A 23,631-nucleotide genomic window follows, 5' to 3' on the forward strand; every position below is an offset into this window, starting at 1 on the left:
TGAACTAAACATAAGGTTAACAAAATGCTCACAGTGTAACTCGTGCAATCCTGTTTACATCCCCGTGGGCCAGGCTAGCGGTTTCCCTCTGCTTCCTGCCTCTGTGCTAGGCAAAGCTAACATAATATGCAATGAGAGTGGTATCCATCTTCTCATCGAACTCTGTGCCAGAAAGTGAATAAGCATATTTCCCAAAAGGTTTATTCTTTTGCAGAAAAGATCATGGCTGTCTCTTGTAGTCGCAGTGATTTCTCCCAACTGAGTGCAGAGCGGTCTGGGCATTTGGTGTCGACAGAGAGAGCTCTGTCTGCCAGAGACGAAGAAGCTAATTTATATAAGAATGGGATGGAGATTAAGACCTCTGAGAGTATTATGGATTTGGGGAATTAAGCATAATGGATTTCATGTAGGGCTTTCTTTTACGAGTCCGCTGTTGGAGAGAGGTACGCAGTCTTGAGAGCAGATCTGATTCATTCCACGGCTGAAGAACTGGCACATGCACGTACCAGAGGGCTCTCACTCAGCAAAACACATGCACACAACACACGCACACATTTGTTATGCTTGTATTTATTTAAACAGCAGCTCCCCGGGATGAGCTATGGTTCCAAAACTGTCTGAACTAAAATGCCTTTTGTCATCCCCAAGTGTATATTTATGAAGATTTTACACTTCTATTTCACACTGCTCTGGTTTTTGAAACATGGAACCCAGAAAATCATCAAAACCGCAAACAAATACAATGCACGACACAGCAAGTGTTGTGTGAGACAAAGTGGAACCGTCAGAAATAAAATCAGGGGGCTTTTTTTTGTAAAGAGCCTTAAAAATTGTCTGCCTCGGTTACATTTTGAAGACTAACTGTTCAAAGTATGAAGGATGTGCGCATGCTGTAATGCTATCCAGCACAAGAGCAACACCAACACTTGAATTGCAAAAGGGATTAACTGCAAGTTTGAGTTATGCACAGGTTTAACATTTAAGCGTAACTCTTAAACATTAAATGCTTGCATTAATTATTAAAGTGTTTAAAATTTCAATGACAGCATATATAATGCATAAGAATGACCGTGTTCATCTCACACACATACGCATACAAATAAAAGAGAAAATTTGTTATGAATATTTTCTTTTTTTTCCTCGTCTTTTTTCCCGACAATCTTTTTAACCTTGCATTTTTTAGTCAAATTCTGTTTACTACATCAAATCAAGGCTAACTCATGAGTTTTTAATGATCTATTAAAATTCTCTATCACTTTCTTGCTTTGATCATTTCATAGTGAGTTTAATCAACAAGGTATTATCACCTGCAGAGCCGGGTGATAATTCTGTAAGTTCTTCACAACTACCAGCTCCTTTCACATTACTCGGGAGTCATTTGATCCATTGTTAATATAAAAATATTGACTTGCGTGGCTTCAAAGATTTGTTTTTCTCCGTGATGGTTTGCTAACTAATGCTTGGTGAGAGCGTCATAACTCTCACAGATGTCAATATTGGCCACTGATTCACTTGTTACTACATTATGATGGATAGGTGGATGAAACAGCAGCAGTCTAAACAATGTCCTTATTGCATCATCAGTCTACCTGGTGTGTGTGTGTCTGTCTGTGTTTGCATATCAAAGATTGAGACAAAAGCAGTGTTTGATATTAAAGTATTGCATTTGGGACATCACAACATCCCTCTCTAACTGTATTTCCTGTCAGTCTCTCTGTTGTAATCCCATTTTAAAAAAAACTGGACTTGAGCTTAAATGAATTAAGGTAAGTTTGGTTTCCAGTGAAATTTAAGGCACCAAAAATGTTATAACCTTTACTAAAAGTAATATTATGGCATTTTCCACCATTCATCGGCATAAATTGCAACACTATTGATTTCTTTATGCATTTATGTGCACAGTAATAGTAATTGTTTATTCTCAAGTTTATTCTCGAGAGCTTAAGTTGTTTTCTCACCCACACTGCAGTCCTGAACTTTTGCAGACATGTACTGGCAGAGCTGAACGTAAGAGCTAAATGTCCAAACCGAGTGTCTTAATGGTGAAGAAAGGTGATTTATGTGACTTTGAATGCGGCATGGTTCTTAGTACCAGATGAGATGGTCTGAATATTTCAAAAGCCGTTAATCTACTGGGATTTTCCCACACGGCCATCTCTAGGGTTTACACAGAATGGTCCAAAAAAGAGAAAATATCCAGGGGAGCGGCAGTTCTCTTGGTAAAAATACAGTGCTGATGCCAGAGGTCAGAAGAGAATTGCCATAGAGCTTCAAGCTGATAGGAAAGCAACAGTGACTCAAATAACCCACTCCTTACAACAAAGTATACAGAAGATCAGGAAACTAAAGCTACAATTCGCAGCAACACTTGAGAATAGAAGATTAGAAAAATATCGCACGCCTGGTCTGTTGAGTCTTGATTTCTTGCAACATTTAGTAGGGTCAGAATGTGCCATAAAAACATGAAAGCTTGGATCCATCCAGCCTGATAGAAACCATTTAGGATGGTTGTAATGGCGTAATATGGTTCTTAGCACCAGAGTGACTTAGTATCAACTGAACATCATTTACTTTTTTAGTATATTGTGGCATGTCACGAATGCAGATCAAACTGGTTTCTTGAACATGACAAGTACCCAAATAGTCCCCAGATCTCAATGCAGGAACACATCTGAAAAGGGAGATTTGTATCATGGATGTGCAGCCAACAAATCCACAGCAACTACATGATGCTGACATGTGAAAATAGACCAAAATCTCTGAGGAATGATTCCAGCAAGCTGTTAAATCTATGTAAGAAGAGGGTGTGCCCCAATACTAGCAAGATGCACCTAATGAATTGGTCAGTGAGCGCAGCATGTGACCATGGAAGCCACACCTACATGCTGTTCAAAACTTCTGTTTGCGAAGGGCAGCCAGTGAGAGAAAACCAAACTGAAATTAAAGGTGGCCTTAAAAGGAGTAGAGCTAAACCAGCTTGTTTCAAACAGAGGATGAACCGATGTGCTCCAACAGCTCAGTATAAGATAAATAAGGATTATTCTGAACAGCGAATCAAACAAATCTATTTTAGTAGAGTCCAGTATTGAAATTATAGAGGTACAATTAAAGGGTAGATCCCCTTTAACAGTCTATAACTTCATTTTCTAGAATGAAGTTGGATAATGTCCAATTAAGCCCATGTGGGAATAGCACAGCTAACTATCTTGAGAGCAGGCAGGTGAGTGGGTATCATGTGTCCTGCCTGCTAAAAGCTCTGCCCAAGTAAAGTCATTGTTGAAACCATCAGAGAGTGCAGGCTTGACTCAAAAATCTTCGGTGTGCTACATGTGATAAAGGGCGACTCCGGACAATATCCCCAGTCTGATTCTCCCAACACTGTTGGGGGTTCATGTGTGAAAACAGCTTTGAAGGCATCATTCCCCGAGGATTTTTCTGTAACCGATCGGGAGATCAAAGTGTGCGAACTTTATGTTGTGGCTGGTTGGATTTAGTTGTTTGATGCCATAACTGCAGTGATGAAAAAGTAAAGCCACGGTCCAGAACTCCCCTCTGTGCACAGGACCCATAAATCACTGTTACGGCCCTGCACACAGACACATAAACACAATCGCACTCCCAGTTTCAGAGCCTCACTTGGAGGGAGAGAAGACATTCTGGGTTATCTCTATGAACGGGTGCCTTCCCCTGGCTCCCACTCCACTCGCCTTCCCCGCCAGATAAACATGTTGTTCCAAACACTGGTTCAACACACGGCGACGAGCAGAGATTAAGACCGACTTAAGTTTATCATAAATGAAGTGCAAAGTCGACAGTTGTGTGGCCCACTGCCTCTCAAAACTAAAAACCACCAGCTGGGGTATTTAGGAAGCGTTGGGAGCTGTGCAGTAGCAGCCACCAGGCATTCCAGTGTTGAGGTAGGCTCTAATCCTCTGCTCCTGGCTCGCTTCTGACTACGAAGGAAACAGCAGGGAGACACGTTCACAAATCAGAATTTATGGTGGCGTCAACACTGTTTCATAGAGAGACAGTGATCCTCAGGCTTTGTAGTTTTTCTCCAAGTCTCAATCCAGCGAATAATTGGTATGTAGTCAATTTTTAAAAATGGAAAATTGGATTTAAAAAATCAATAATGCCAATCTCCAAGTGAAAATCAGACTTCAAAAATGCCATTTCGAGCATAATTACGTTTCTGTTCGCTTTCTATTAGTGGCAGCGTTCTCAGGGAGTTGCTAGGAACCCGAGGCAAGCGGTGTCTTCTTCCAGCAGGAAACTCAAAACCTTGTGGTTGCATGGGGACTTAAAATCCGGGTGCAAATCTGTTCAATGATACCAACTTCCCTTAAAATAGCTTTTCTGTGAAGATCACCCATATTCTCCTTCTTCTGTCTGTTCTTCATCTCTCGCACACAAAAACCTTAAAACTGACAAGACGCAGACCCTGCACGCACACACAAACTCTTCAAGACAAGGCCCTGTAAAGCCTGCGTGATGTTTTCAACGTCAACCGGGCCGGTCCCTGCCATCTTAGTGTCTCCATACCAGCTTAGCGCAACAGCAGAATGACACAGTAACAGACACATATCAGCTTACTATAATAACACCAAGCCACCACGCCGAGTAATCCGCCATTTTCCTTCACAGGCCTGTAAATAAGTATTGTCATTTTACACTAGAAGACTCAAAAATCTTCATCTTTTAACTGTTTGGCAGACTTGTAATTGAGCTCCAGGTCTTTGCAGAGATCACGTGGGTGGCGTCGCGTGCCAAGGAGCAGACACAAAGCAGAGGCAGCCAGAAATGTGTGCCCCCGTAATGGACAGATACATTATCTGAGTCTGTTTCGCACATCTACTCTAAGTTCCTCTTTCTTCTCACTGCCCTGCTGCCTACAGTAACTCTCCTCTTGCAAGCAAATGACAAGTCCTCCAGCAGCCTTAAGCCTGGAAACACCCGCTTGCTGATCTTTCTCGCCTTCTTTTCATCTTCCCCCATCTGCCCTTAAATCTCTCTGTCTTCTTTAGTCCATCTTTCCCTCCCTACCTTCTCATCATCCCCTTTCTTCCAGCATCCTCCTTACTCTCCCTTCACTGTCCCCCCCTTCTCTCTCTCTCTCTCCCCCTTGCACCCTCTCTCTATGTCTCTCGCACTCTTTGTAGGTATTTCCCTTGCTGATGTTGTCCATTGAGAGCCGGTGATTGTCTGTGGGTGAGAGCAGAGGAGAAGAGCGGAGCCGATTACTGCAATGCAGAGCAACCAAACAACATCACAGCGCTGCAGCAGACGCTGTGTTTGTATATGTGCTTGTATGTACAGTTTATGTGCATATATAAATGGACTTTGTTTACTCGTGCTTACTTGTATTTGTATGTAGAAAGTGTGCACACATTTGCAGCGCTGATATATTGATGTAAATGTTTATGAGTGTGTGTGTGGCGCGCGTGTGTTTGCGAGCGATGACCAGCTCAACCACAACTATTTGTCATGGCCAAACACCAAAGCTTGTGCAGCTATGCACCATGACTTTTAAATAGATCTCTTTTCAAACCATGCCTAACTGTGCATTTTTAATACTCCGCATGTTTATGCAGAGAAGAATATGTTTTCATGCTTTCGCACATACACACACTCTCACTCAGAAGGATCCGCCTATCGCAGCTCAGGCTAAATCTATTATGCAAAATGACAGTGTTTTAATCAGGCTAATTGTCCAGCTCCGCGCCACGTCTCTGCCATCTCTACTTAACCGTTTTTTTTGTGTATTTTTTAAGGAATAAATGACACGGTGGTGGTGGAAGAGCGAGAGGCAATCTAAGCCACAGAGGCCCGGCGTTTGAAGTCTAAAGACTCTTTCATCCTCGACTCTGGGAAATGAATGATTTTTTTCACACAGTGACAGGACAGCTCTGACAGGACCCAAACACATGAACCATGGCAAAGCTGTCAGATAGTCAAACACACATACACAGACACATACACATACACGAGCATACAGGGAAACGCAAGAGCCAAACACACACACGTCGACACGCTCACACCCACACAAACACACACTCTCTGAAACGGGTCCAGAGCAGAGAGGGCTGCAAAAATTAGACATGCTCATGGTCGAGGAAGTGAGAAGGAAGCATTAAAAGTGAGGGAAAGCGAGCGAACAGGACGGAGAGAATGATGCTATAATTAGTCGTTTGTTGCTCTAACTGGCATTTAGTTTTAACTGGGCTTCTTTGTCTGTAGACACAATGGGGCTGATGTGGCATGAGTGAACTACACAGCTTAGAGGATTAAGGCTGGACTGAGGCTGTGCCGCTGCACTCACCCTCCCCGTCATGCACATGCCAACAGACGAGCCGCACAAACGCCCGGCTTCACACACTTTCTTAAACACACACACACCTACAAACAAAGGCACACCCCTCTGAATGCACAAAGTCACGACTGTGCGCACACGCACACACAAACGCACCCACAGGGGGATTATCTGTGCAACAGAGTTCTGAACACTGAGAGTGAGGAGGCGTCTGAAGAACTGCACTCATCACCGAAGGATGGAAAGAGCACAGCAGAAAGAAACAAAACACACACACACACACTTGAATGTGAGCTACCTGTGTGTTGAGCAGCATATTGAACAGCACCTCTCCGTGTCCGTCCTGCGAGGCTGAGCTGACAGCCAGAGCAATGAGAAGGAAGGGGAAATAGAGGAGAGAAGAAAGAACAAAAGGAAAAGGTGAGGAGGAGAGCAGAGGAATAAAGAGCAGAGGAAAAGGGGAGAAAGGAGCAAATCAGATGGAAAGATGAAAGCAGAAGAGAGAGGGAAGATCATTATGAAAGAAACACTAGCAATTCACGACCTTGGCCACAGGGCCCCCAGTTATGTCCTTATTTCACCCAATGGACTTGTATTTATTTTATACCGTTAATGTGGTAGATTTCACACTATTAGATTCTATCTCCACCCTTTAGTGTGTGAGGAACCCTGCAGGCAGCCAGCTTTGCTCAACTCTCATCTGATCTCCGCAACACGCTGCATGGACAAGCTTAGAGGCTTAGCATACCTCAAGCCGTCTCTTTCATACACTATTAAAGCAACAGGGAGAGTGAGTGTGCATTTATGGGGGTCAGGGCAAGTGTATGTATGTGTGAAGCGGTTACACAGTAGTTTTTTTTATGTAGCACCCTTTATTGTATTTCGTGGGTCGGCGGTAAGAAGGCTGAACCAGATGCAGAACCATCCTATACATTAATATAACATGATCCCTTACAGGAGAGCTTCAACACGCGAAAACTAAGAATAAATATATTCACAACTGCCTCTACTATTGGTAAGAGATGAAAGCATAAAAAGGTACCTCTGTAAAAGATAATAATCGATAGTTGATAGAAGTGTCTGTCTCTTTTGTTTTTTTTAGACAAAAAATGCCTTTTTTACATCCTGTTTTTTTTTTTTTTTTTGTCCATTGATCTTTTTTTGCCATTCAATTTTCCTCTGAGAAATACTTAAAAATCAATACAATAACCTCTGTGCCTGTGTCCGATGAAAATGAAAATGTGCAGCAGAGGTCCTCCTGGCCCCATTAAGTCTGGCTGATTAAGAAATCCAAGATGCATCCATTGCCTTAATGTCCTTCTGTAATTTCCTTTGTTTTTGTCTTTCAGTCAAACAAACCAAAGAAAAAAAAAATCTGTATCTTTTTTTTTTTCTCCATAAAACCAGAACCTTTTTATAATTTCACACAGCAAACGACTATTCCTGGATATGTCCATCATCGTAGCCCTGTAAAAAAAATTCAACCGGTTAAGCAAATTAAGTTAACTGGATGAGATGATGAAAATGAACAGAACTGCATACAAACAACTCCAATATTGACTGGGTATATTATTATTTTTGGCTCATCCAGGGGAATGCAATTACTCGGCGGGTTTTTGATTAGTCTCAGTCGTCCATCAGCGTCCCATCCATTGGTAGTCAAACCTCTTTGTTTAGATAAATAGATCTGTATTCATAGAAAAATAAGCATTGACCACACTGCTGGCTGTTCATTGCTAAGGCACTTGGCTGTTTTCAGTTACTTCTCTTCTTCTTGCTTTTCTCTGTCTGGTCTCCATCCTAACGTGTCCACCCAGCTCGCTCTAAACTTCGAGGCTGTCACAGTTCACGACTCTGTGTTTGATGATGCTTTGAAGAGCTGGTGTGTTTCACCTCCACGCAGGTCTTTTGAGAGCAATATTATGAGCATCAACGCCCACTACCACCACCACCATGCCGTCTCCCGCTAATTGTGGCGCCGAGTAGAAAAGCCGAGCCTCAGTACTTTAAAAAGAAAAAGAAAAGGATACTGTAGTAGCTGCAGCTGAAGTTTTGCCTCCAGGCAGAGATCTGTGATCAGCTACTCCTTGCCAAAAAACCAACCTATATGCCAGTAGTGGGGAAAATACAAAAAGTGACCTCAGCTCGTTATCCAGGAATAAACATAGCGTGTAGTGTAGTCCCGCTCCCCCACAGGCTCCTCTCAAAGCCAACCTCTGTACAGAAGTCATTGTTACTGAATGATTCACCACCAGAGAGAGAGATGATGAAGAGACAAGAGAAGATGGGTAGCAGGAAGAGGAGGATGAGGAGGGGGAGAAAGAGGAGGCCCGTTAAAACTGGTAAGAGCGGTCTAACACCTCCATGTAGTCTGGTGTGGTCCTCAGTCTGGCTCTCTGCTCTCCAGCTCCCTGTTCGCTCTGACTGCTACCACCTGGAGTGGAGCTCGTGGTGGTGGTGACCACGAGCGTTTGGTCGGGTCTCGTGTCCTGTTTGGAGTCTTGGGGGTGAGGGTAGCGGGGCGGGGGCCTCACATACCTATCTGGCAAATCTCTGAACTCAGGAGTTGGGAGTCTGAAGAGACAGTCCACCAGCTCCACTTTAGGAGTGGGGCCCTGGCTGTCGATTACTGTGGGGCACAGGATGCCGTTCCCGTGGAGGCCAGCGAGTGGTCCCATGGCTCCTGTAACAGTGTTGATGGGTGACGAGGACACCTCCAGAGCCCACTCCCTCTCCTTCTCTGCTGCAGAGCAGTAACCCTCCTCGCACTCTTTCGAAGCTGCAAACGTCTGTTGCTGCTGCGGCCGCTGTTTCACCGCTGCGTCCTGCTCATCTTTGTAGATGGGGTTGCTACACATGTGCGATGCCGCCGCAGGGTTAGGGCCTTTGGCGGCGGCCTCTGGGGGCAGAATGGTGTCGTAGACGTGGTTGTGCTCAGGCGGAGGTAGAGGCGGCGTCTCCGGGAGGCCGTGGTGATGATGATGGTGGTGCGTCTGCTCGGTGAAGATCCCGCACTCCATCTGGATGCCGGCCAAATCCACCTCTCCCTGGCGGCGGAACGGCAGCTTGTCTCTCCTCCTCAGGGCGTAGGCGATTAGTGCTGCAGCCGCAAAGAAAGCAGAGACAAACAACACAAGCAGGCTGAGCACTAAGACCGACAGAGGGATTGAATTCTTCTCCGGAAGGGGATCGACGCCTGAGCCGGGGTAGTCAACCGACACGCCTCTGTCTGCAGCCGTGGAGGTGGCCGTCTGCTCCTCCTGGTCCTGGTCCTCTTGAGGCTCCAGCTCAGGGCATAGCAGCTCCATGGAGAGGGATCGCAGGTCTACACCTTTGGTCTTATCCGGGGAATGGCACACTACCTCTCCCATCACAACCACAGCGCTGAGCCCCTCCAGCCAACGCTTCAGTGGAGCAGCTTCACAGTTGCACTCCCATGGGTTCTGCTGCAGGTCCACCTGGAGAAATACATTAAAAATACAGTGTGTTGTCATTGTGTAGTTATAGTGTAATTACTGGTCTGCCGTGCAGTAGATAATTTCCCTGACTTTGTGCTGAAGAATGGGCCGATGGCTCCGACTCCTATTTAGATGACAACCAGAAAAATGATATCTCTAACCCTTTCCAAGTAATAAGGTTTGGAAAATGAGTTTTTCAGAATTGATATAATGGCTCTCCACACTGACCAGTAGCTCCAAATTATTTTTAAAATATGCATGTGATGAATGCACAGATTATGTAAATACTCTCATTATAGGGTCATCAAAACACTAAAGTGCTTGCATTTACCAGATGATGGTGCCCAGGCTGGATATATCCTCAATATTCAACTCTTCCCAGCAGCGAGGGCTCTCATAGAAAAAAGTTTTGAATAGACACCGCTCAGAGTTTCTATATTAGTGCTTGTTCATAAAACTCACCGGCAGCTTTTCTGTGACGAGCGTGCAAGAGTATCACAGCACTTTGTTTTTAACAGGATGTGATGCAACTCTCCCCTGTGCTATAATCCAATAGGTATGCGTGCAAATCCATTTTCTCATTGCCAGCTATTGATTGTGCGCCTTAAAACAAACTCAAATATTCACTTTGCCGCGCTCTGAAAAGCTTAAAGCAGATTATGCACGAAGGGAATCACTTACATCACGTTGTATTGTCTACAGAACTCATCTGTTCCATATCTTTAGCAATGACATTGGCAATGAAAGCTGATATTCTCTCTGTCACACTTCCAAGGAGCTCGCACAAATGTTGTCATGCTAATTCGGTTAGGCTATCTCCCTGGCTTGCAGGAACAGATGGATGCGTTCCGAGATGATTCAGCATTGCTGTTGTGGGAGCCATGATACAGCTACCTCCTCATGCCTCACACTGAACAACCGGATGCTCCTTCACTTTATTGAAGTTAGCCCACTGTGGGCTTTTTGTGTGGCTTTCATAATAGCGTAATTGCAACTGGAAGGTGAAGAGAAACTATGCTGCAGTTTTCACTCACTCATATTAAAAGTCCACTGAAAAGCATCCACCGCATTACTGTGACGCATCTAGCCTCTAACGCAGCGCGAATGAGCAAAGTGACATTTTAAAGAAACACTGCATGACCAAAGTGTCAGTTTGTTTTTGCTGTTTCATACCTTTCATAATGACAGTCTTACATCTGGTGGAAATTCTTGAAGCATTTTATTGTTTTCTTTCACGCAAATCCCAAAGGCTTTATCCCCTTCTCTTTTCAAAGCATCTGTCCAACACATCCAACACTGTTTACAATTTATACGCCTGGTCACCTAGTGTGCGATTTGCTGTCAACTTGTCAATCACAGCTTGTGTTGTGACAGGAAATTATAGACCCTCAGTTAGCCCGGCAGGTGCGGGGAAAATATGAGCGCATGATACCATTATGCACGTTCTGTGAACACAAAGGCTTGGAGTAAGTCACGTACACTAAATTGACAATAAAAAGTGGCACACTAACCAAACCAGCATTCGTTGCTTTAATCCAGCCTGCGATGATATATTGGAAACCCTCTTTTGTCAGAAAATATATTCAGCCTGACTTAAATAAAAGACTGAAATGGCCCTGCTTTAACCGCAGAAGAGCATATTTGCTCTTGTGGGTTTTTATCATTATGACAGAGAGCAAAGATCAGGCAATAATCATCCAAACTTTATTTGAGAGCTACAAAAGAATTCACATCAGGGGAGAAATTCAGAACGTTCTTAGTGAGCTGTGTGCCTTCTAATTGATCACTTTGCCCAAACATCCTGTCAGTCATTAGAATTGCTCCAGTTAGTTCACAGAAATAGAGTCAATACAAGCAGGTTTTGGAAGTTCTGGCGCAGGGATTCTGCTGTAGTCTCTGGTGACGAGACGCCCCTGAGCTTCAGCTTGCCAAGCCTTCTCCATACTGATGAATGGGTTTCATTGTCTTTTGAATAACACACACACAGAGCGGACACGAAAAGACTGAAGAAGAACCTGCAGCATATGCAAAATTGTGTTTATTTTGAAAAACGTGTACATTTAAAATCTGTCTTTACGGCTACAGTGGTAGAGTGTGAGATGCTATGCACAGAAAGCCAAAGAATTATGTCAAAGCACTAACGTATCGATGCTCTCCACTTACACTTCTATATTTCATCAGATTGTGGTATTGAGTGCACTCACACAGATTTTGATTTTATTCTATTTTTTGAAGTGTTGTAATTTATTTTTCATGGTGTGCTCGTGCTCCCTTCATAGACTTCTACCTCAGATAGCGATTTCCTATATTTTCCCGAGCGACTTCAACAACCCCTCAAGAAGGGGCATGAACTTTCTCTATCCAGCTGTTTGTGTTTCATGTAGCTGGAGAGAGAGCGGTAGTAATAGCACAGAGCAAAGAGCAAGAGTTTCTGGTCCACTGAGGCTGGTGTCGGTGAAGAAATTGGCATCTCTGCCTCCGTGTGATTGCTGAACATCAGCGCAACATGGCGAGCCTGGAAAGAAGCCCTTGATCTTTTATCCGGAGGGAAAATAAACACTGTCTTTTAATATCAGCTGTATGAGATATCTTGATTTTGAAATGTGCCGCAAACTGTTATTATGGGGACATGAGGGTCTGAGGAAAAAATAAAATAAAATGAGAAAGAGCACCCAGCGATGGAAGCGGTTCTATCAGCTCTTCCAAACAGACTGTAGACCCTAGAAGAAGAATTTGCTTGTCACAGCTGCTAAAGATAGTTATGGCCATTTATTATATCTCCATATGTGAACACATTATGGACAAAAATCCCAGTTTCAAGTGCACAGTCACAGCTTCTGTGTTTAAAAAGAATTATAATGGAATTCAGTTTGTTTCTTTTGAAAACTCTTTGACAAAGAACTTAACTTTTTACTACATTAAGTCATTTTAATAGCTCTTTGGTAACACTGCCTATGTGTTTAGCTACCTACACATAATTTAATTTGAGTGGCTATTAACACGACATTACTCTTATCAATCCCACCTTTGTTCTATAAGAAATTTCACCTCACAGCGCACCTGCATGAGTTGGCATTTAATGCTAAATCAGAGTACTTAGCCAGTCAATGAGACCAAAGACGTCTTTTGTGCTGAAACAGAAAACACATCTTTTCAGAGCACCGTTTAAAATGATTACAGATGCTTTCACTTTTATTTAAAAAAAGAAAAAAAATGCCTTTCATGTGCAATTTCAGTTGAAATGCTGGCTTGTATTGCAAGAAAATATAACTTGTTTTCACCTTCATAAACATTCTGACTGCTTGTTATTGTGTTGAGAAGATTCCATATTTACATCTGCAGAAGAAAAAACCCTCTAAATATGAAGCTACAGCTAGAAGAGGCCTGGAAGCAGCTAGCATAGCTCTGTCCAGATAAGCAAATCCACCTACCACCACCTCTAAATCTCTCTAACACTTCACATCTTGTTTCTGTAATCCACACAGAACCAAAGTGTAAAAGCAACAAATGGCCATTTTACAGCTGTTATCGCCGGACAGAGACAGACTTGCTGTTTGTGTTTATATAAGTGAAACATGGCCATGGGCAAGTTTCTTCATTACGGCTGGCAATGACAGGGAAGCGCTGCTCTGCTGCACAATACGTCCTTTGCATTTACTGAGAAAGACATATGTGTTTCTGAACTGTACATATATTATTTCTGGCATCCTCTCAGATACTGAGTCACCTAACTCGAGTTTCTTTTAAGGTTCATCTGCTGTTGAGCTGCTATTCGTCTTCTAGTTAAGAAATCATAAACACCAGAGTGATTTGAATTTTTCTCCCTGGTGTCACGCTAATATTGTTTTTTTGTTTTTTTTAATTACACTGACATCAGCAGGGTATTTTCATATCAGTGTATATAAGTGGGTGTAACTGTATAATCCTGCTCTTGATGGTGACAATGACTCTAAGCTATACATGCTGCTGTTTTATGATTAACAAAATGGACTGCTTTTTACTGCAGCTGCGAGCTAAACCCCGTTTCCATCTGCGTTACCCTTTGATTTTTTTTTTTTTCTGTGCAAACTCTGGCTCCAAAAGCACACGCCAGCGCCCAGAAATCCCTCATCCCGAGCTTCAAACAGGCCAGCAGTAAGTCAACAGGTGATATCATTGTCACATTATTTTACGTGGTCTATGGGCAGCCTTAATGTGGCTTTGTCAGAGTAATAAGAACCCTGGTAAATGAATGGATTCAATTACTGTGGCACAGATTTGAGGGACTACAATGGTCGTACCACTGAGCTTTATGAATACAGCCCACTGTGTGCTTCCATTTGGTCAATGCTTTAATGCTCTTGGACATCAGAGGTGTATAACAGTGCAAAAGAAAAACCCATAATACACTTTTACATGGCTCCTCCAGCTCCGTGAACTACTGTCGTCCCTTCCTCGAGCAAAGATTTAGAAACAGCCTCTGAACTGCCAGTCTCACCCACACTACCTAGGATCAGGAATTTTGCATGGAGCAAAGAAAAATGGAAATTCACAATGACATTCGGGCTAATCTACACCCACCTTACCTCATTCTACTCGGGCTGTCTAAGAAAAGCCTGGTACACTAAATTTGCTGAAGTGAGAGGAAGCAGGATAATAAAAAAAAAAAATGTAACACCTCGCTTTCTGTCCTTATTGGTGCGCTGTGTATAGCAACCAGTCACATAAAGCTGCAGTCAAATGTGCGAGGTAAGCTCTCACAAAAAGCTGGATTTACCACATAACAGCAGTTTATACAGTCTATTTACTGAAAGGTACTTTAATTACAAGCATTCACAAAAACTTGAGAGGTTCAGCTTTCTCCAGTTTAGCTCCTGATTTATTAAGACCACTTATGCAAATCAAGTCAATTGCAATTTTCCAATTAGAATACCTGAGGCGCAACCATAGTCCCACAAGCCACAGCAGAGCCTGCAAAACAACAGACGCTACAGATGACAGAGAAAACTGCAGCTGTGCCAGAGGCCAGGAGACCAGGGGCTGCCAGAAGTTTTTAAACGTGGCCATGGCTTGATCCAAGATTTCAGGTTGTTTTGTTTATTTCATCAAGCTGTGATAATATAATGTGTCTTGGCAATCTATTAGTTCTTTTAATCTCATCGGCTGACATTTGAAATAAATACGCTCTGTATAATTATGCACATTTTTGTGTAGCAAATCAACAGGGGTGATCCAATTCAATAATCTCTATTTTTCCACCCGGCAACTGTCAGTCAGCAAAATACATGTTATTTGGCCTAAATTAGCTGAAAGCCTCATGCCAGGTATCTGACTCATTTGCACACACAGAGGTTAGCAGACCAGAATTGTGTTCTCAAGCATCCACCTGCATCCACACCGCCACAGCCATTCAGTAAATACGGTTAGTAATGTAGTAATTTACACTAACCTGTACCAGTCCGGTGAGGTGTTCAAGCACGCCCTCCATCGGAAGCTGTAGCAGGTGATTGTTTCGAAGGTTTAGGCGGGCTAGATTGACTCTGGAGAATACACCAAGAGGGAGACTCCGCAGCAGGTTGGCATTAAGGAACAATAACTGGAGGGATGGCATGGAGTCGAAAGTGCCGGGATCGACTTCACGGATCTCATTGTACTCAAAATAAAGGTACCTATAGACAGGAGAGAAGATGGCAGTGTCACAGACTTTACAAGCAAAGAGACTATCGGTATGTTGTATCTAAGCTGTATCTCGTCATTTCGTGATGCACTAAGGTCATTTTCCTTTCTGCATAAATTAGTCATTCCTTTTGATGCCTTTTCATACATTTAACTTCCAAGTATGTCCCGCTTCCGTGCATGGCAAACACATCAATGAATATTCATGTCACAAAGTCACACCAGAAATTGGATTTCATCTTCTCATCCCCTGTTCGCAGCCATAAACTGATCACTATCAAATAAAATTGTGTAATTTTGCACTGATGACTACTAACACTGGCCTTTGCGTATCAGATTATCTTGTTAGATCAAATTAAAAGGACTCTTTTTTTTTTTAAATAACAGAAATATGTGCAGAGTACAGCTGGAGAATTCTCTGTGCATGCTAGTCATCCAGTAGTGCAATTGCTAGAATAAGTGATGGATCTGGTTTAAATGACTTGTACAGCTCCCTCACCATTAAGTCGCTAACAAAGGCTAACAAGAGGTTAAGAGGTAGACATTTTGAAAAGTCCAGAGAGGATTTTTATTATTGATTAATAGTCAAATAAATGGCTATGGAGATTTTTTTTTTCCTGAACCCTGTCTTTAAATATAAAATAGTGGAGCTGAAAGCCAAAAGGCTAAAAGAGGTCTTTGCAGTCTGCTCTGCTGTCTTCCTCACTGTTTAATGACTGACTTTGGATATAGGTTATTAACCAAGGAACTGTCTTATTCTGATGATGACATAAATATGCATCACTCTGACAGTGTGCTTTTATTTTAAGCTTTTCTTATTCTTCAAAAAAGAATCCTGGCAAAAAATCCAAATGTCTCACCGCCTTATCGACACCTCTGTATGCAAATACAACAAAAACCCATTAATTTTCACGTTGTCACTCACACCCAAACTGAAGCATGGCATCAGGCAGCGTGACTAACAAATGACACTTCTGGAAGAGACTGGGCACCTTCCATTTCAATCAAACTCCGGCATAATGGTAATCAAAATGTTCTGCTCTGTGCCGTTCCAGTATTACAGTGAAATTAATTTCCACATACTTATAAACAAATCTCTAAATACCTAAGCTGATGAGGTTTTAATTAATATGTATGTCTGAAGTGAATAGAAGTAAATGGTGTGACTGATCCAAAAGGTTCTTACCTTAGATTCTGCAATCCTAGAAACATGTGGGGGCTCAGCCTCTCCAGATTGTTTCCGTTCAGGTAGAGGCTCCTCAGGCTCGTCAGGCTGGAAAAAGCGCCCTCCTGAAGGTACGAGATGCGGTTGTTCCCCAGGTGAAGCATGTCGAGGCTGGAGAAGTTCCAGAAGTCTGTGCGGTAGATCCTCTGTATTAAATTTCCACTCAGGTAGAGCTTGCGGCCGTTGAGAGGCCGAGGTGTGAGCTGGGACACATTGAGGAAGCCATTCTCTTTGCAGTTGACGGTGAGACCCAGGTCAGTTATGTGCAGGTTGCAAGTGCAGCCCAGGGGACAGATGATGGGAATAGGGGGCCGTGTTTGGTAACCAGCCACCGGGGGATTCTGGTTGGGCATCAGACTGCGTGGCGTGGGGGATGTTCTGGAGGGTCGAGGCCTTTTAGTCGGCCTTGGGTGCCTCTCCCTGTCTTTACGCTCTGCAGAGGAAGAGGATGACGAAGTGGAGGAAGTATGTGTGTTCTGGCGGGAGCCGTGCACCATAGAGGAGGGCTTAGTTGGTCTGACTCGCCCAGGTTGGTGTTTAGAGTTAGGGGGCAAATGCTGGGGTTGTGATCCTGCTGATGGACCACTCCCCACTGCTTGCAGCTCTTTATCTGGCAGGTCGGCACACAGTTCTTTGCGGGGGATTTCCCTCAGGTCTTTACCGTGAAGGTGGAAGGGATACTCGCATGTAACATCCCCAACTACCGCCGTGTAGGGAATCTGACCCAGCCACTGCTGTAACTGCACTGCCTCGCAGCCGCAGTTCCAGGGATTCTCCTCCAGCTGTATCTCCATCAGGGAGCGGCCAACGTACTCCAGGGTCCCAGCATATGCCAGGCTCTTCAGACGGTTTCCCCGCAGGTCCAGATGAGTCAGAGACACGGATCTGGTACAGGAGGAGGAGGGATATAGTTTGCTAGTTCACATGAAAGGACACTGTTATAGTAAAATAAAATTCACACATTCCATCACAGAGGAGCCAGCATTTTATCTGATGATTAATCCATCTCTGATGATATGAAATAGTATGCCACAGGAACATTAATTCAGCAGTACAGCGTGACTAATTGTGTCAGACACTGATATTTCTACAGATCAGTCCTGGCATAATTTAAAAGCTCTGCAGTAAAATAATCAGAATCCAACCTGAACAGATGAGGAGGCAAGTTAGGGATGAGGTTGTCATTCAGGATGAGAACACGAAGCTTGTAGAGGAACCTCAGAGCACCGCTATCAATTCGTTTGATCACGTTGTAGTCGGCCTGCAGGTAAGAAAGAAAAGATGTGACGAATGAGTAATTGCTCGAATTGGAAAGTAAACTCAACTGAGAGCTCTCCGTTTGCAAAAATGCACAGAGATTTTGAGGAGATCCTTTCACACAGGCCACCTGCTAGCCATTGATTATTTCTGTCACAGCTATCTATAGTAATCCTGGACAAATTTGTCAATAATTAAGTCAATCGTGGATAATCAACACGGATTAACTCTTCGGGACTACCTGGAGGTATTCCAGAGCCTCTAAGCCGGCGAAGGTGTCATTTCTGAAAACCTCCAGCTTGTTCTCGTGGAGGTACAGACGTCTCAGTTTGGCGAGCCCGTGGAATGCTCCCACTCGGATGTCCTGGAGAGCATTGTTGCCAAGGTTTATCGACACTGCGTTGCCAAGGTGCTGAAACCCGTTGCTATAGAGACGCCTTAGAGAGTTCCTCTGGAGGTTGAGTTTGAAAGGGCGGACCCATGACTGTGACACCTGAATGATTAATTAGAGGTCTGATTAGTTATCTTATTAATTACATAAATTTAGCAGTTAGAAACAGCCCTAAGCCACATTAGAGGCAGGATATTAGACTGGGAGATATATTAGATAATAAGATAAGTGACAGCGCAGTAAAGTGCAGCTCCACATGCGTGGCCAGACAAATGATGAAGAAAGCCATACCTGGCTGGCATTTGTGAAGCCCCGCCCATCGCAGTGCACGTGTAGCACACCTTCTTTGACCTCGCACGTGCACGGCTCGAAGCACGGCTCGTCCACTTCTTCCTCGGAGTTGTCCACGAGAGGGGTGTGTGTGGAGGTGGGGGTAGGGGTGGGGGTGTGCGACGCCTGGGAGAGACGCGCACACCCCAGGGCCACCGCCAGAGTGACCCACTGCATCCTCCTGCTTCTCCCTCTCAGCTCAACAGCCTGTGGCTACAGCCCGGCATCAGGCCTTCACCGCACTGCACGGTGAGGCAAACGCACACACAATCGCACAAACGCATTGTTAACAGAGGGCAAACAGCCAGGGAGGCAGCAGCAAAAGTCAGTTCAGGATGAATCAGATGGATGATACATCAGAGGCATACTAAAGCAGTCAGAAAATAAATGTTAAATCACACAGAGTGTAGTGTCATGGGGACGGAACAGCATTATAGTGGAATGAAGCTGTACAGGAAGGCCACAGTATGATATGATAGCCGTCAACCATGTATGCATGTGCTTGTATTCATAACAGGAAAACAAGGCTTAGAGGGTTTACAAAACCAGGACAAATTGATTTCAACACAAAACAACAGGCTGAAGAATCTCTCAGCTGCTACAATGTCTCTTTTGAATTAAAAATTCAAATGTTGACATTGAAAATGCAAAACAAAGGCACGCACGTGGGCTAGTTCACCTGTGAATCACGTTTTATCCTTTTTCCGAGTGGCTTTCTGAGTGCTGGGGTAGGGGGTGGGCAAAGCTTGTGATGAATGTATTCATCTGTGTTTTCAAATGCCGGGTGAAGCCGAAATGTCACGCATGTGTTATTTTAATGTATGCAATATGAATATGGGTGAATGCAAATCAGACTCATAACGCTTCTGTCTAATGAACTGCTCCATTTAATAAGATGAATGGCAATCAAGAGAACAGAAGGATGAGGCACAAAATACCCCATATTATCAATCAGAAAAATACGTTGGGTTATCAACAGCCATCGAGTCCTGTCATAATCATTATTGTGATAATGACAGTGGAGTGAAAAGCTTTGCTGCAAAATCAAAACTCTTCAAAAAAATTTTCAAAAGGTGGGGGTGGTGTGAATCAGTGCGACGACAGGCAGGGACGTGAACTGACGGCGATAGCGATGATGGTCGTGACGATGATGAGAGCGGCGCGGTAATAACAAGAGAATGAGTTGCAGAACTCCTGGCACAACAACAAAGACAAGAAAAGCGAAAAACAGCTGAGATTGTGAGTGCTGCACGGGGATATTTCCTCTCGAGTCTTAATGAGATCTAAATTGGATAAAGCATCTCGATCTGCTCATACAGTGTTGAACACTGCCATGCGAAATGCAATAATGATCATGATGGTATGGTAGCTGTAATCATACAGCAATAATCTAGCATCAGCGAGTTAGACAAGGAGGCAGGAGTGAAAACATCACCGCCCGGGAGAGGAAGAGCAATCACGGAGATGATTATGACGGGGAAAAGATGAAGGGAGAGGTAGAAATGAGAAGAGGAGGAGGAGGAGGAGGAGGAAAAATGGGAACAAGGGGAAGGGAAGGAGTAAAGGAGAGGCAGACATATAAAGGAGGAGTAATGTGCAGAGAGTAGGTACAAAAGAAGAGGAAATGGGTGAGGTGGGAGAGAAGAGTGGGATTGCATAAGCAGCAAGAAGTCAGTCAAGGCTGCCACTCAGGATGAGAGCTCACAGTGAAACAGCTGAAATCTGATATTGATTACATCAAAGCCCTCCTCTTGCCCTGTACACAATGTACGCCCGCCTCACAGAGAAACTGTGCTGGAGCCAAGTTTCATGCGTGTGTGTTGCACACAATGTGAGAAAGGTCAAACCATATCCAAAAAGTAGGCTTTTATAGCCTGCCAAGTACAGAAACAGGTAGCTAGACACGTGTAGATGAGTGTGAGCTTTCATAACAAACCAGTGTAATGCTGCAATACTTGTTGGAAAACCTCACAATTTTAAAGGAAGAAAGCATAAGGAGAAGTGAAAAACAGTCATCAGTGTATGAAAGTGTTCAGAGCATCTGTGCTTCACAGGAGAAAACAGGCTTACATGCTCAACAGTTTTGGACAAATTGGAAAACAATACAAAATACTGCCCATTCAGAGTCCCACTGGGTCTTCAGTCTAGATATGTATTGTTTATTATTGGACCGTGGCCCCCCTGTATAGAGGAGATCAATACAGAGTCCAGATAGACCACTGGGATCCATCCTGTTAGGAGTCTGCTTTAGTGGATGGGCATCTCTACCTAATGAGAAGAAACACAGTCAAGCCTCTTTCTCCAATCAGCCGAGTGGACTAGTCAGCAGTCGGCATAGCTCTGCATCATTATGGTAACAAGAAACGAAAGGACTGGCAGCCCAGAACTCTGCCTGTGCTTCTGCGTGCGTCTGTCTCTGTCCTTCTGTCTTCATGTCCATCTGAAAACCGTCCTGACACAGGTGTGGCTTCCCTCCCTGTCTTTCTTTAGTCTCTCTGAGTTTTTTTTTTTCTTCTCACTCTCCCCTCTCCTCCAGACCTGCACACTGACGCAAGCGAACCAGAGATGACAGTCACTGCTTATTCTTCACCATATTATTCATGTCACATAATTCCAGTCTCTATCTCTCTGTCCTCTCTGTCCGTCAGAATACACACTCACCAAGCTTCACACCGGCTTTTACATGGGCCCCTGCTCTCAGCACAGATCTGCACTATCAGGCAAGCAGCAGCATCACTGATCAAATGTATGGGGATATGAGCCTGGATAGCTCACAGCCTTTCAAGAAAATCAATTAGCCCCTAACATTACGCACACAAATTGTAATAGTTAGAATAATTAAGGCATGACCAATTAAACAGCCTAGTCATTAACAGAACCTATTAAGACATTTACCAGGCTATGTATGAAAATCCTTGGCAGAGCAACGCAATCCAATTGCATTCCTCATTGTCTGTCTCTCCTCACCAGCCTCTCTGATCCACACAGCGACGCTTAGCAGAGCAGGGATGCGGGTAATACTCACTCAGTCCGCCGCCAAAGAATTAGAGAACGACCGAGAAAACACTTTAGAGGCTGACTGTCGACATGTCGTTCACATTCAGCCGCACTCTTCTCCCTCTCTCTCTCGCTCCCTCTCTCCTCTCCTGTAGCGGCTGAGGCGGATGGGGAGGGAGGGGGGACCAGAGCGGGTGGGGGGGGAGAGACGTGATAAGACTGCAATGAGGTGGAGGATAAAAACCGGGAGAGAGAGAGAGCTAGAGAGAGAGAGGAAAAGAGGGAAAAAAACGATTGGCTTTAGGATGCAGGTCCGCTTCTCCACAGTGCAGCCCGTGGGAGCTGCGGCACTGGTCTGCTGAACAGACGTGCAATGCGCGGAGTTGTAACCTGGGCGTAATAATGGAGAATCCTCTCCTCATCTCAAAGACAACTAGGTAATTCATAGAAGGGAGGGGAAAAGAGGGGGGCAGGCGCCGGAATTAATCATGCAATAAGGCGGCTGCCCTGCTAGTTTTTATATGAGGCCAAAGCGCGCAGGGTGGGTTCCTCCTCACCAGAGGAGCCAGTTCAGTTCCTCATCATAAACAGATTACAGGAGACACAACAGAGTCACAGACAATGGGCCCCATAAACTTTCTCCTCACGTTGCCCGGTTACGCATCCCGGTAAAAAAAAAAAAAAAAAAAAAAAAAAAAAAAATACGCCGACTGTTCAGCTATACCGACAATAATTTATAATCTCATTAGTTTATTCATCTCTCCTCTCTTGCCCTTAAGCACCGACGGATTTCGTGAAACCGGTGTGTGTTACCATGGCGACTCGTGCCAGCTGGCTTTCGTCGTGCGCGCGCGCGCGCTCGAGGACGCACACACGCGCACACAAACACGGTACCGGTCGGGAAAACTGTGGTGACTTCTATGAGGGGGGCCGCAGCGGAGATTACAGCGAGACCCAGAAGTTTGTGCGCGGCCTACATCAAAACACCTGTCCTGCCAAACGGGGGTGGTGGGCGCAACAGATGCCGCCCAGATCGAGAGCAATGAAGCCCCCCTACCAACGCTGAATTGAGCTCCCCACATCAGCTAATCACAGCCTGCTAGGTGGCTGATGCTCCATCGATACTTTCTCTAAGTGGCGGCTATGGAGCCCCCGTGAAGCCCGGCGTCTCCAGCGGACCAAGGGGAGGGTCTCAATAAAACACCCCATGGTGCCATGGTTTTGAAAACACGCATTCAAAAGCGTTCAACTATCAGTCAGCCGGTTTCATGGCTATAGGAAAAGATTTAATAACAACATGTCTTCCACATTACTGAGCTGAAAGTTCAATTTTCAGTTCAATTTCACATTGATTTCAGCGTGCATTAAGGTGAATAACCTTGAGGAAATGGAGAGGTGCATTTCTCCCTTAGTGCTCTCTTTCCTCTCTCTCTCTCTTTCTCTCTCTCCTTACAGGAGTAAAGATTGGGGGGGGGGGGGGGTCTCTGGAGATTCCTATCAGAAACAGTAAGACGGTTCCAGTAATATCAGGGAGATGTAGATGATGGTTATAGATTTCAGGGCTCTCAGGTGCATTAGTCTGTATTACAGCTTCCCCACAAGGCTACTTAACGCTCACTCGCAATGGAAACAGGCTGGCTAATGCGGGGCATGTATGCACAGCCACATGAACACATGCATTCGTGGGGATTGCTTACTGAGGCATGCACACATTTAATTCGCCTACACCATGCAGGGATGCTTGTGTTTATAAATAAGCTTCAATCACGCATGGGGTTTTTGTCCTGAGATATTACTGTAATCTCTGTGACAGGGGTAATGTGATGCCAGACCTGGGGTTATTACTGTCCACCTCAGGGCAGAATGCTGCCCGTGATGGAGAATTTGGGAGAAAAACACTCTTTTCTCACAGAGGTGTTGTTGTTGAACCGTGGAGGCTCCCTAAATTAAGAAAACAAACGGAGAGGAACTGAGTGAAGATGGTTATCAGGCACCATCAGATACCTGT

At 44.3% G+C, this 23,631-nt stretch overlaps 1 protein-coding gene across 2 annotated transcripts; it reads right to left on the reverse strand.

Annotated features, from left to right (window-relative positions):
• Nucleotides 1-7,397: 7,397 nt before the first annotated feature.
• LOC147307046 (SLIT and NTRK-like protein 3) lies at nt 7,398-21,792 on the reverse strand. 2 transcript variants are annotated; one of them, XM_086274966.1, is made up of 7 exons: nt 21,522-21,792; nt 18,588-18,868; nt 18,147-18,398; nt 17,794-17,909; nt 16,610-17,533; nt 15,197-15,416; nt 7,398-9,768 (listed from the first exon to the last, which is right to left on the reverse strand). In XM_086274966.1, exons 2-7 carry the CDS (start codon nt 18,801-18,803, stop codon nt 8,644-8,646), a joined length of 2,853 nt encoding a protein of 950 aa, XP_086131092.1. In that variant the 5' UTR covers nt 18,804-18,868; nt 21,522-21,792; the 3' UTR covers nt 7,398-8,643. The 2 variants fall into 2 exon arrangements, with proteins under 2 accessions (XP_086131092.1, XP_086131093.1); XM_086274967.1 differs by having other exon boundaries at nt 21,652-21,790.
• Between the last annotated feature and the right edge of the window lie 1,839 nt (nt 21,793-23,631).

This window comes from Aulonocara sp. 'chitande type north' Nkhata Bay, linkage group LG19, assembly GCF_057382095.1.
Source record: "Aulonocara sp. 'chitande type north' Nkhata Bay isolate Kocher_YH1m ecotype deep benthic linkage group LG19, A_spYH_male_GT1.1, whole genome shotgun sequence".
NCBI classification, from domain to species: domain Eukaryota; kingdom Metazoa; phylum Chordata; class Actinopteri; order Cichliformes; family Cichlidae; genus Aulonocara; species Aulonocara sp. 'chitande type north' Nkhata Bay.

What these genes read in the sequence shown, in the direction of transcription:
- LOC147307046 (XM_086274966.1), bottom strand. Translation starts at nt 18,803, where the DNA reads ATGCAGTGGGTCACTCTGGCGGTGGCCCTGGGGTGTGCGCGTCTCTCC. An exon ending in TTGCCTCCTCATCTGTTCAG is followed by an intron (nt 17,534 to 17,793) that starts GTTGGATTCTGA and finishes CTCCTGTACCAG; the next exon opens with ATCCGTGTCTCTGACTCATC. An exon ending in CTAGGATTGCAGAATCTAAG is followed by an intron (nt 15,417 to 16,609) that starts GTAAGAACCTTT and finishes TCCTGTCTATAG; the next exon opens with GTACCTTTATTTTGAGTACA.